This window comes from Rana temporaria, chromosome 5 (assembly GCF_905171775.1).
Source record: "Rana temporaria chromosome 5, aRanTem1.1, whole genome shotgun sequence".
NCBI classification, from domain to species: Eukaryota; Metazoa; Chordata; class Amphibia; order Anura; family Ranidae; genus Rana; species Rana temporaria.
This window is the reverse complement of record NC_053493.1, coordinates 312,239,760-312,254,252: the sequence shown is the minus strand read 5'-3', so window position 1 is coordinate 312,254,252 and position 14,493 is coordinate 312,239,760. Positions and strand designations below refer to the sequence as shown.

The window sequence follows — 14,493 nt, the reverse complement described above, 5'->3', positions numbered from 1 at the left end:
GCAGGAATGACAGTATAAAATATAGGGATGAAAATCAGTAACAAAAGAGCAGAGGAATGCACATCCGGGCCATTTGTCCTGTCCTGGCATTTTAAGACACAGATACAGTGTAGTTCTGCTTTAATAACATCTCCATCAGACACAGCTTCCATTCTTCATCAGGGGTCATCAACCAGCTAGCACAATGAAAGCTAGTTGAACCCTTTGAGTTACAGAGTGCAGCCATTAAAATGAGATCTAAAAAACAGTACAATTGCCAAGTTTGAAGCTGTTGCTAACTTTAGACCCCTTTCACACTGAGGAGTTTTTCAGGCGGTATAGCGCTAAAAATAGCGCCTAAATACCGCCTGAAAAACTCCTGCCCAGCATTCTCAATGTGAAAGCCCGAGGCATGCTCGGAAGCATTGAACTTCATTTTTTTCTGCTCCTCCGTAGTGTTGTACGTCACCGCAATTCGGCAAGATCAGATTTTTGACTGATGGTTTGTAGGCAAGACTGATTTAAATAAAAACCTCTTAGTCTAAACCAGTGGTTCTCAACCTGGGGGTCGGGACCCCCTCAGGGGTCAAATGAGGATTTGCCAGGGGTCACCAAATCCTGGGCTGTTCCTGAAGCCCGCACCACTTTCCCAGCCTTCTTTCAGCTCCTCAGCAGGGCTGTCTCTGGAGCCGGTGGTCACCCAGCTAGGCTGTTCCTGGAGCACACGGCCGCCCACTCAGCCTCTTCGCAGCCGCCGATTCAGTTCACAGCATGGCTGGGGGCCAGAGACTAGAGGCCAGCTGACTGGTGAGGATTGTGAGGTGAGAGGGGCTGGAGGAGACCCTATCTCCTGATTTCAGCATAGGTGTCACTGCTACGAGACACCACAAAGTCGGAGACGGAGTAACACTACCTGTGATTATAGTTGCCATTAAAAGTCCCCACTACAGTTCTCAGATCAGCAGATGACCTTGATCAAGAGCACCTAAGTTGGCTCATCAGAACTCCCCCCAGCACTGCCACTGATCCCATTCCCGCTCCACCAAGGAGTAAGAGACGGAATTAAAATAGAGAATACATGGAAAGAAGAGGAAAAGAGGGGGCGGAAGAAAGAAAAAAGGAGAGAAAGAATAAGAGAAAAAACAAAAAAGATGGCTAGAGAGAGGGATGGGGGAAAAAAAACAAGAAATTAGGATAGCGAGGGATAAAAGGGAAAAAGAGGCGAACAAAGAGAAAGAGTGGTACATCCTAAAATGTACCATAAGGGGTTTTAATACGGTACGAGTGGAGGGGACTCAGGGAGCGCTTAATTTCCGTGGGTTAGGGGTGCAAATTACTTGTCTTGCCGTGGGTGCTGACAACCCACGCTACGAAAATAATTTTACTGTTGTTAGGGGTCCCCACAACTTGGGAAATTTTATCAAGGGGTCACGGCACTAATAGGTTGAGAACCACTGGTCTAAACAATAAAGAAATAGTAGTACCATCATCCTAGAAGTAATTTAGAATATAATTAGGACTAGAGGGACCCAGGAGACCAAGAAAAAGAAGGGGGCAAGAGGACTATAATCGCTACTGTGTAAAGAGATAAACTCAAGGAGTAATAGAAGTAAGATGCTGCTTTGTGTCTGATGAATGCATAGAGTGGGGCTCGGGATCGAGCACACACCAGTGCCCCCAGAACAAACGGCTTGTTATTGGGGGCACTGGCTGAAGAGGGTGAGCCAGGAGCGTCAGCACAGAACCCAAAAATAGGGGGATTGGAGCTTCTATGTGCAAAACCACTGCACAGAGCAGGCAAGTATGACATGTTTGTTATGTTTAAAAAAAAAAATCTGATAACACAGACCTAGCTGCAATGGACTCAGTGAAGTAAAAAACACAAAAGGCCTAATGAACACAGTCATTTTCTAGTTATTTTAAATAGCCCTATATTGATGACACTTTTTAAATAGCCCTATATTGATGACACTTGTTATAGTGTCTATAAAAAGTTATCAATATTAAAAAATATTTGCCTTTTATTTCCATCGAACATTGAATCATAGTGGACTGAATATGGTTCTTTTTTTCTTGTTACAATTATCAACAGAAATATACTCTTGTCAATGTTATTTAAATTCATTACACTCTTCCATAAAGATTCAAACACACCAGCAACAAATTGCATAGTCTCTGCAACCACAACCACTGTAACTACTTCAGAGTTGTCATACGTCTCTTGGTGGACCTCTCTCACTGGTCTCCTCCTTGCAGACACTCACTTTTGCAAGAATAAATTAGGGTGGACACAATGTGGGCCCACCATCATGGGCTTGCGGCTGCGGCTCTGATATAAATTTGACCCCCCCCCCCCAGTCAGATGCAAGCTAATTGACAGGTGTGGGGCCCTTGCCACTTTAAGGCTTCTTTCACACTGAGGCGCTTTACAGGCGCTATAGCGCTAAAAATAGCACCTGCATAGTGCCTGTAAAGAGCCTCTCCTCTCACTTCAGTGTGAAAGCCTGTGTGTTTTCACATTGGAGCGGTGCTCTGGCAGGACGCCCAAAAAAATCCTGCAAGCCGCATCTTTGAGACGCTGTAGGAGTGGTCTATACACCGCACCTACAGCGCCCTTGCCCATTGAAATCAATAGGCAGCGCTGCCGAAGTGCCTCTTTGCGGGCGCTTTTACCCCTTTTCCGGCCATTAGTGGGTGTTAAAAGTGCCCCGCTAGCGGCTGAAAAGGGCTGCAAAAAACTATGGTAAAGTGCCGCTTTACTGCCAACGCCCCAGTGTGAAAGTAGCCTAAATGTAGCAGGTGTTATTGATTTCTCCATTCATCACAGGCCGTTCTGGAAGTTTCCTTGGCTGGGGGGAAAGTTATATAAGCAGCCTTCCCTGGAGAGCAGGCCTTTTCTGACAACCTCAGGACAGCAAGCACCCACCCTTGTCGCTGGCACGGTTATGTGATTTGTCACCCTTGAATCAAGTAGGGGCTTGTATTTGAAAGACTTTGTTGTTATCTGGCTTGAGTCCTTTGACTAAGCCTAAGTAGAAAACGCCATTTGAATTTGTTATCATTTTAAATAAATTCGTTGGATATGTATTTTATTTTGTAAACCAATTTTCTGGTCTGTGTATATTTTCTTTAATGGTATTTGTAATATTGTGAGCATGCAGCCTGCAATCCCATGTCCAGTTCTTGGCAGATATGGAGCTTTTTTTTTTATTATTATTCCTTATCAATTTAATTAACTGTACTCCAAGGAAATTCATTGACATGGGAATGTTCTTATATTCATTTCCATGCTCTTCAATCACCTTTTTTATGCAGTTGTCTGGAATTTTCCTTTGTCCTTACGGTGTGAGGTTATTCCATTATACTGACTTAGGCCCCATACACACAAGAGGATTTATCCGCAGATACGGTCCAGCGGACCGTATCCGCGGATAAATCCTCTCGAGGATTTCAGAAGATTTCTATGCGATGGCGTGTACACACCATCGCATTGAAATCTGCGCTGAAATCCTCTGCCGATGACGTGTCGCGCCGTCGCCGCTATTATGACGCGGCGACGGGCGCGACGCTGTCATATAAGGAATTCCACGCATGCGTCAAATCATTACGACGCGTGCGGGGAATCCCTTTGGACGGATGGATCCGGTAAGTCTGTACAGACGAGCGGATCCATCCGTTGGAATGGATTCCAGCAGATGGATTTGTTGAGCATGTCAGCAAATATCCATCTGCTGGAAATCCATCCCAGGGGAGATTTATCCGCGGATAAATATCCGACGGAGTGTACACACCATAGAATCTATCCGCAGAAACCCATTTGATGGGATTTATCTGCGGATAGATTCTATGGTGTGTATGGGGCCTGACATGTGTTTTTATGCTGCAATCACTTGAGACCCCTTGGCACACACAGGAGTTCTCCATTTCACTAATTATGTAACTGTGGAACAGAATTGGCTGTGCAAGTGATGATTTTGATGCGTTATTGTACAGGGGGTGTATACATATGCCATCTATTAATCTTCTGTTGTATTGTAATTCATTTAAATCCCTTTTGAGGGATCCATTTAAAACCATTTATTTTTGATGACCAGTCTGTAATGTACACTGAAAATAAATATCATTTATGTTCAGTGTACATTACAGAATCCCCATAAATTAGCATTTTTTTTTACAATCTAATCACAATATGTTGGTACCCTTCTCCTGCGTTTTAGAAATATAGTATACAGACACACGGTAATGTATCATTTATACAAATGCTAAAGGAAAAAATATATATATATAATTTGTAAATTGGTAAAAATCGAATTTTTAAATACTATTAGCCAGATTCAGAGAGACTTACGCCGTCGTATCAGTAGATACGCCGTCGTAAGTCCGAATGTGCGCTGTGGTATCTATGCGCTCATTCTTAAAATGAGATACGCCTGAATTTTGCCAAGATACGACCGACGTTAAGTCTCCTACGCCTTCGTATCTTGGGTGCATATTTACGCTGGCCGCAAGGGGCTCTTCCGTTGATTTACGCGTTGAATATGTAAATGAGCTAGATACGCCGATTCACGAACGTACTTGCGCTCGTCGCTGTAATCTACGTCGTTCACGTAAGGCGTTTTTCCGGCGTAAAGTTAAACCAACAAAAAGCTGGTCTAAGTCGTTTAGGGTATGGACGTCGGAAGTGCAGTCGGATTTTACGTTGTTTACGCAAGTCGTACGTGAATGGGGCTGAGCGTAAGTGAGGTTTCACGTCGTACGCATTGTGACGTCGTATCGCAGGGAGTATTTGCGACGTGATACGTTCGGCAATGCATTCACATGAGGTCACGATTCATTTGAATACAACACGCCCACTGCCTTGCTACTTTGGATTACGCGGGTTTACGCCGGCCCATTTACATTACGTCGGCGTACATTTGGGAGCTTGTGAAGTGCTTTGTGAATACAGTACTTGCCTCTCAATGTTACGTCGGCGTAGCGCATATGAGATGCGCTACGCCTAACTAAAGTAGCGCCCGTCTCTCTGAAACTGGCTAAATGTATATCAGTTGACCAAATGACTAGTTATTCAGCATTTTTTCTATCAAGTCATCAAAGGTCTCATAACATTCCATCCATATTCGGAGGAAAAGTGTTGACTATATTTAATGTATGTGTTTTGAAGTTTTATATTGAATAATTTACTTTCTATAATTTTTTTCATGTCATTGTTTTAACCACTTGCTGCACGCTCACAGTAGATTTACTGCAAGAGGGTGGCACAGCCAGGCACAGCAACGTACCCGCATGTCACGGTGTACTTCCTGGTTTAGTGGTTTACATGTGTGAGTCCCCTGCTAACCTGTGCCGTGATTGGACACAGCACTACTTTGTCAGCAGGTTACAGCCAATGATTAGTGTTGTACACTTGCTGATCAGCCGTTTACAAACACACAGAACTTTGTACGCAGACACCGATCAGGCTGTTTTTTCTCTCTGAAATCAGCCAAATCCGTGAGTAAAAACAGCACATTACACTTGTTAGACACACAGTTAACCCTTTGATTGCCCCTTCCCAGCCAGTGTATAGTAGTATTACTGATCACTGTATTAGTGTCACTAGTAAGGTCAGTTAGACTACTTACACACTGCGGCGGTAAATGGCGCTCATTTAAACGGCGCTCTACCATCGTTTTAGCTGCACTTTTACCCCCCCCCCACTGGTGGACAAATTAGTTAAAAGCTCTCGTGTTGCAACACTTCCGAATCGCTTTTCAGGCGCTTTAAAAGAGTTGCTTATTCAATCCAATGACCAAGGGCGGTTTAGGAGTGATGTATAAAGCGCTCCCAAACTGCCCCAAAGATGCTGCTTGCATGACTTTTTCCTGTCCCACAAGTGCACTGCCCCAGTGTAAAAGCAGTCTTTCACACTGGGGTGGCATGGGAGGCAGTTTTCAGGCACTTTACAGGCGCTATCAGTAGAGCTAAAACCCCTTGAAACTGCCTTTAGCCCAGGTTCACACTGGCCTGCGGGATTGAAGCCAATTCAGTTAAACTCGCATGATTTCACTGCCGCTTGTCAGTCCCAGTTTCTGCACAGACGTCAATGTAAATCGCGGGCTGAAATCTCAAAAAGTAGTATAGAAACTACTTTTTGAAATCGATGCATCATTGCACCAATTAGGATGGTGCCATTGCCGGCAAATGTGGATGAATTGACATGTCAAATCGCACCAGTGTGAACCAGGCCTCAGTGTGAAAGTAGCCTTAGCGTCCCTCCCAGCCAATGTCCGTTAACGCCATCTTATAAGTCACACTATAAGCCGCTGATCACCGCCATTAGTATAGTGTCTGCACAGATCAGTATCTTGATCACAATCAAAACTATACTGGTTTACCCAATAAAATAGTGTCCCCAAAACATATAGCAGAATACATTTTGCCTAAATTTATGAAGACATTTGATTTTATTGGACATGTTTTTTTTAATAGAAAGTAGAGGATGTATTTTTTTTCTTCAATTTTTTTGCCTATATATATATATATATATAATATATATATATATATATATATATATATATATATATATATATAATATATAAAAATATAAATGTGGTAAACGAATACCCTAATGGTCGATATATTCGTAGGCCATGACATAATCTAAATGAATCAAGATGGGATGACAGGTAGTTAAATACCACAGAGGTAGTTGATCACCTGAGGTTACAGGACAGTGGAAAAAAGATGAGACTCTAAAGCCTCGTACACACGATTGGATTTTCATTGGCATACAAAAATGGCAAATAATTGTTGGCAAACAAATACGAAACTATGTTTTTTTTAAGCTCTTTAGCACCACCCTTTGGGCAACTTCTGCTAATGTTGTGTTATGGTGAGCATTCCTGCGTGTTTGTACTTTGAATTTTTTTCAGATGAACTTGTGTACACACGATCGGAAAATCCAACATCCCACATTTGTTGTCGAAAAATTTCACAGCATGCTATCCCACATTTGTTGTCGGAAAATCTGCCAACAATTGTCTGATGGCCCATACAAATGGTCGGATTTTCCAACAACAGCCTGTCATCACACAATTCCCGTCGGAATATCCGATTGTGTGTACGGGCCTTAACAACATCAAACTGACCCACAGCAACAGTGTGCCTAGGGCCTCTCAGCATACTGACATGCTGTTATCCATAGTAAGGATCTTCCAGAAGATGGGAAGGTAAACATTTCCAGGTTCCAGAGCTGGCTTCCTGGACCACCAAACCAGGAATAACCTGGTCCTTGGTTATGAATTAATCCACACAAGAACCTGATAGACTTGTCCTACAATGACATAATAATGTAATGTTAGGGGGTTGGTGATAAACTGAGAAAATTAGACCACCTCAAAGAAGGCTACAATCCAGGCCAAGGTTCTCATGCCAAACCAGAGTAAGGCGATTCCTAAATTAGAGAGCTTGAGACCAGAAATTTCAAAGTTTCAAAGGAAGGAACACTCGTACCTGAGCTGAGTTCAATACTAAACCCAAAAATCCCCACTGAAGAGTAGCTTCTAACAATGATTTTGAAGGTTCACGATTCACCTTAACCACTGCATTCTCTAGACAGTCATGGCCATGGTGGCCAACAGAAGCTTGTACTGATTATTTCTCTCAACAGAGGTTCATCTAAATACCAAACAATGTGTATTCTACAAGAGTGCAACAGAGCATTTACTGGGGAAGCCATCTGAACTGAAGGGCAATGTCACAAACATGTGAAGTATAGGTTCCACAGCATAAATAGGAAACACAGAGCACCGGAAGATGGGGACATGAAAATGCATGCCCTTGATGTCCAGAGAAGCCAGGAAATCTACCTGGTGATGGGAGGTGAAGACAAATTTGGTGGATTCCAGGAATAATTTCTGTACTTAAAAGACTTGCACAGCTTATTGATCCTAGATGAAGACATATTATCGCTTAAATTTGGCAAAATGAAAAGGTTGGGGTAAAACCCTCTGAACAGCTCCCTAACAGGAAAGACATCCTTGTCCTGATCTAGAGGATCCAAGAGAGTTTGATGGACATAAGCCAACTTGTGAAGTGACACAAGAAGGATGGAAGATAATAAACCGAGAAGGGATGGAGGAGCGAAAACACATGTGGAGTGCTAAGGTTCCACCTCCTGAACCCAAACACTGGGGATAAGACAGACGCCCCACTATAGTTTCAGAACTGTGAATGGGTATGAATAAAACTCATGGAATTGTTCCACCACAGGGACGGAGGAAAAAAAGATCTGCTTCAGAAGACCCACCAAAGCTGTATGGAGAACTGCTCATATGTGCTTATGTGTGCATACTGAAAATACAAGTTAGTTTCCTGCAAATATTTATTACTTTTATTGAGCACACAGAAAATTGATGATTTACCAATAATTACACACCTTCATTTTCCTCTCCATTGCTGCTTGCTTCTGCCATTTCTGTTCCATCCAATTCAGATTCGCAGCCTATCTCCAGTGTCCCATCAGCTGGACAACTAGACTCTTCTTTCTGATAGAAACATTAACAGACAGAAATTATAGTAAACAAACAGAAAAAGTAAATCTAAACAAATTCGAAGCCAACAACCTTTATAAATATATGTTTTAGTCAACCCCCTACTCTACTTAGCTTAAAGGCCAAGTTCACTTTTTTTTCAGCTCCCCTATGTACCAATATAGCATTCATGTACTTTATTTGCAAAAATATCAAAGCTTTCCATAAAATCTACAGACACGTACCTTACTGTCCTACATCAATGATTCCAAACATATCTATCGCTTCTGTCTTACGTCCTTACAGACTGTAGGTCATGACACCCAAAGGAGTTGACAGGCTGACCTCATTAGCACACACCCTGCATCATCCACCCTCCCATTCCCAGCTGCACGTTTATTAAATGAAATGCAATCAGTGATCACCCTCATCACTAAAAACACAATATAGTAAGTTTAATAGGATTTTTATTACAGCTTACCTGTAAAATCCTTTTCTTGGAGTACATCATGGGACACAGAGCCTCAAGTATTTACTTAATGGTTAATAGGCCACCTTCAGGTGTTGACACTGGTAAACCCTAATTAAGGAAGTTTACTCCCTATATAACCCCCTCCTCCTTCCAGGAGCACATCAGTTTTTGTAGCAAAGCAATGTGTCTAAATCCCAAAAGAGGGGAGGGACCTCTGTGTCCCATTATGTACTCCAAGAAAAGGATTTTACAGGTAAGCTGTAAAAAAAATCCTATTTTCTTTATCGTACATCATGGGACACAGAGCCTGTACGTGCCTGCCTTGACGTGGGTCGGGGGTCCGATTGGGGACCCCCCCCCCGCTACATGCGGCGGTTCCGTGGGCTCTGGGAGGGATCCGGGATGAGAGGGAGGCTATTCGTTTCTAGCCACCTCCTCGCGATCGCTCCCAGCCAGTCAGATTCCTCCTCTGCCTGTGTAACTGTAAACACAGGCAGAGGAAGTGATGTCACCCTCCTCGTGTCGGTCTTTTCGTCCGACGCTGATGAGAGAAGACATCTCACAGTAAGTTGCATCAAGCACCACACTGACACCAGTACACACAGGCACATAAACCCCCCCAGTCACCCCCCCCAGCCCCCTGTCACAGTGTCACTGATTGCAGTGATCATTTATTTTCTGATCACTGCATTTAGTGTAATTTGTGACAGAAAAAAGTGTTAGGGCAGTTAACTTTAGGCCCCTTTAGGTCCAGGGTAGCCCCCCCCCCTAATAAAAGTTTAACCCCTTGATCACCACCCTAGTTAACCCTTTCACCCCCTATTGCCAGTGTCACTAAGCGATCGGTTTTCTCATCGCTGCAATAGTGTCACTGTTGCCGCTAGGTAGCTAGTTATTTTTTGAGGTTCACCGCCAGGTTTTTATAGCGTTAGGTACCCCCATAAATAAAGGTTTTAACCCCTGATTGCCCCTAGAGTTAACCCTTTCACCAGTGATCACCGTATAAGTGTCACTGGTGACGCAGGTTAGCCAGTTATTTAGGTTTGCCGCCAGGTTTTTAGAAAGCGTCCGGTACCCCCATATATTACCTAATAAAGGTTTTAACCCCCCGATTGCCCCCTAGTTAACCCTTTCACCAGTGATCACTGTATAAGTGTTACGGTTGATGCTGGTTAGTTAGTTTGCTTTTTATAGCATCAGGGCACCCACCATATATAACCCAATAAAGGTTTAACCCCCTGATCGCCCGGCGTGTGATATCAATTAAATTTTAGCATCAGTCAGGGTCTGCGTCGCCCCAGGCAGCAATAGGCTAGTGCCAGTAACGCTCACACCCATGCGCAAAGCATACATCCCCCTTTGTGGTATGGAATCTGAACGGATCGATACCTGATCTGATCAGATCTATACTAGTGTACCCAGCAGTTTAGGGTACCCAAAAACGCATTGTTAGCGGGATCAGCCCAGATACCCGCTAGCACCTGCGTTTTGCCCATCCGCCCAGCCCAGCCCAACCCACCCAAGTGCAGTATCGATCGATCACGGTCACTTCCAAAACACAACACACATTAATGCAGCGTTCGCAGAGACAGGCCTGATCCTGCGATCGCTAACAGTTTTTTTTAAGTGTTTTCTACGTTTGCTGACAGTCAGGTGCTTTTTTTTACCTGTGAATCATCACTACTGTAACAAAATTTAGAGCCCAAAATGGCAAAGCGAATGTACAGTAGTGAAGAGGCCTTCAGGATTCTGAGCATGACAGATAGTGAAGAGGAGGTAACGCATCTGTCAGATTCTGGCTCAGAATACAATCCTGTTTACGACAGCGGCTCCATGCCAGATAGCTCTGACAACAAAGTTGTGGTCCCTGCTAAGGCCAGGCGTACCCGATCCCGTTCTGATGTTGTTAAGCAGCAAGAACCGCAGGACCCTTGTATGGAGCATAGAAGTACTAGCGCCACTATTCCTTCTGGTGAACTGGCAAGCACCAGCGGCCTAGTACACCCTGGTTGTTTATCCAGCACTGCAGTATCACGTTGTGACGTGGCGAGTCCCATAAGTGCAGTTCAAGCTGGCGAGGTGGCAAGCACAAGTAGTGTCCCGCTGCCACAGAGAAAAAGACAAAGACAGGCCCATCGTGCCCATAGTGCCCTTCCTGCAGAATTCGCCTATCCCGATTGGGTCCCCACCACTTCTGCAGAACCCGTACTTCCCCCATTCACTGGCCAACCCGGTATTCAGGTGGATACAGCTAATTTTACGTCACTTGATTTTTATTCGTTGTATTTCACGGAAGATCTCTATAGATCTATTGTGGACCAGAGTAATTTATATGCTGGTACCTACATCGCCGCTAATCCCAGTTCCATCCTTGCCAGAGAATGGAAACCACTTACGGTTTCTGAATTTAAGTCCTTTCTGGGCCTTACCCTCAACATGGGCATACACCAATTTCCGAAGTTGCGGATGTATTGGTCCACAAGTCCACACCACCATATGCCCATATTCTCTGCTCACATGGCCAGGAAATGATACGAGGCGATCCTGCGGTTCTTGCATTTCAGTGACAATGCACTTTGTCGTCCGCGTGGAGACCCTGAATTTGACCTTTGTGACAGGGCAACAGGCTACACATGGAGCTTTAGGGTTTATGAGGGCAAAGATGGTGAGGTAGAGCCGGAGGGTTGCCCAGATTACATGGGGAGCGCTGGCAAGATCGTGTGGGACTTGGTTTCACCCTTATTCGGAAAGGGGTACCACTTATACATGGACAATTATTACACCAGCGTGCCACTTTTTAGTCACTTGTTTGATCGTCAGATTGGAGCATGTGGCACCATGCGACCTAATCGCCGGGGCTTTCCCCAGCAGCTTGTAGATTCCCTTCTTAGACTGGGGGCGAGAGCCTGCTGCAGGTGTAATAATTTAAAGTAAAAAATAAAAACACAAAAAAATATATAAAATAAAAAAAACCAAAAATATTTGTTGTTTTACTGTTCTTTCCCTCTCTATTCTCTCTCTATTGTTCTGCTCTTTTTTTACTGTATCCTATTCTGCAAAGTTTTATCGTTGTTATGTTTTTTCATGCTTGCTTTTCAGGTATGTAATTTACTTTACTGTTTTCAGGTACGCCATTCAGCTGTTGCGCGGACTTATTTATCTTGACAGCAACAGCATATTTTCTACTTTCCAAAATTGGGTCATTTGGGGGGGGGGGGGGGGTTGTGCTATTTTGGCATTTTATGGCCTTCAAAACTGTGATAGGTAGTGAGGAGTGAAATCAAAAATTTGCGCCCTTAGAAATGCTGAAGGCGGTGCTTGGTTTTTGGGGCCCCATACGCGGCTAGGCTCCCAAAAAGTCCCAAACATGTGGTATCCCCATACTCAGGAGAAGCAGCAGAATGTTTTTTGGGGTGCAATTCCACATATAACCATGGCATGTGTGAGCAATACATCTTTTTTTTGTTATTATTCAATCACTTGGGACAAAAAAAAAAAAAATATTCAATGGACTCAACATGCCTCTCAGCAGTTTCCTTGGGGTGTCTACTTTCCAAAATTGAGTCATTTGGGGAGTTTTGTACTGCCCTGCCATTTTAGCACCTCAAGAATTGAGATAGGCAGTCATAAAATAAAAGCTGTGTAAATTCCAGAAAATGTACCCTAGTTTGTAGACGCTATAACTTTTGCGAAAAACCAATAAATATACGCTTATTGCGATTTTTTTTTACTAAAGACATGTGGCTGAATACATTTTGGCCTAAATGTTTGACTAAAATTTAGTTTATTCAATTTTTCTTAAAACAAAAAGTAGAAAATATAATTTTTTTCTAAATTTTCGGTCTTTTTCCGTTTATATCGCAAAAAATAAAAATCGCAGAGGCAATCAAATACCATCAAAAGAAAGCTATATTTGTGGGAAGAAAAGGACGCAAATTTTGTTTCCGTACAACATTGCATGACCACGCTATTACCAGTTAAAGCAGCGCAGTGCCAAATTGTAAAAACACCTTGGGTCCTTAAGCTGCATATTGGTCCGGGTCTTAAGTGGTTAAGAGGCTCCTCTGTCCTCCACTCATTACCTGTATTAATGGCACCTGTTTGAACTTGTTATTAGTATAAAAGACACCTGTCCACAACCTCAAACAGTCACACTCCAAACTCCACTATGGTGAAGACCAAAGAGCTGTCGAAGGACACCAGAAACAAAATTGTAGACCTGCACCAGGCTGGGAAGACTGAATCTGTAATAGGCAAGCATCTTGGTGTGAAGAAATCAACTGTGGGAGCAATAATTAGAAAATGGAAGACATACAACACCACTGATAATCTCCCTCGATCTGGGGCTCCACGCAAGATCTCACCCCGTGGGGTCAAAATGATCACAAGAACGGTGAGCAAAAATTCCATAACCACACGGGGGGACCTAGTGAATGACCTGCAGAGAGCTGGGACCAATGTAACAACGGCTACCATCAGTAACACACTACGCCGTCAGGGACTCAGATCCTGCAGTGCCAGACGTGTCCCCCTGCTTAAGCCAGTACATGTCCGGGCCCGTCTGAGGTTTGCTAGAGAGCATTTGGAAGATCCAGAAGAGGATTGGTAGAATGTCATATGGTCAAATTAAACCAAAGTAGAACGGTTTGGTAGAATCACAACACGTGTTTGGAGGAGAGAGAATGCTGATTTGCAACCAAAGAACACCATACCTACTGTGAAGCATGGGGGTGGCAACATCATGCTTTGGGGCTGTTTCTCTGCAAAGGGAACAGGACGACTGATCTGTGTACATGAAAGAATGAATGGGGCCATGTATCGTGAGATTTTGAGTGCAAAACTCCTCCAATCAGCAAGGGCATTGAAAATGAAACGTGGCTGGGTCTTTCAGCATGACAATGATCCCCAACACACCGCCCGGGCAATGAAGAAGTGGCTTAGTTAGGAGCATTTAAAGGTCCAGGAGTGGCCTTGCCAGTCTCCAGATCTCAACTCCATAGAAAACCTTTGGAGGGAGTTGAAAGTCTGTGTTGCCCAGCGACAGCCCCAAAACATCACTGCTCTAGAGGAGATCTGCATGGAGGAATGGGCCAACATACCAGCAACAGTGTGTGACAACCTTGTGAAGACTTACAGAAAACGTTTGACCTCTGTCATTGTCAACAAAGGATAAATAACAAAGTATTGAGATGAACTTTTGATATTGACCAAATACTTATTTTCTACCATAATTTGCAAATAAATTATTTTGAAATCAGAAAATGTGATTGTCTTAATTTGTTTTCACATTTTGTCTCTCATAGTTGAGGTATACCTATCATGACAATCACAGGCCTCTCTCATCGTTTTAAGTGGGAGAACTTAAACAATTGGTGGCTGACTAAATACTTTTTTGCCCCATTGTATATAAATGTTTTCATGCGTTTCATTCCGAACAGCTTCTTTTCTCTCCTATTGCAACTCTACTATACCTGAATGTACCTGTAGGAACTACAAAAGTATTTTTTTGGGGCAATTTCTGCACATCTT

At 43.4% G+C, this 14,493-nt stretch overlaps 1 protein-coding gene across 2 annotated transcripts in view; it reads right to left on the bottom strand.

The window, feature by feature from the left end:
• Positions 1-14,493, bottom strand: part of ASXL3 (ASXL transcriptional regulator 3) — a 187,741-nt gene that overhangs the window by 106,424 nt on the left and 66,824 nt on the right. For both annotated transcript variants that reach the window (XM_040354131.1, XM_040354132.1), the window contains one exon: positions 8,399-8,507. In XM_040354131.1, coding sequence (XP_040210065.1) covers positions 8,399-8,507 — 109 coding nt within the window. The remainder of the gene's footprint in view (positions 1-8,398; positions 8,508-14,493) is intronic.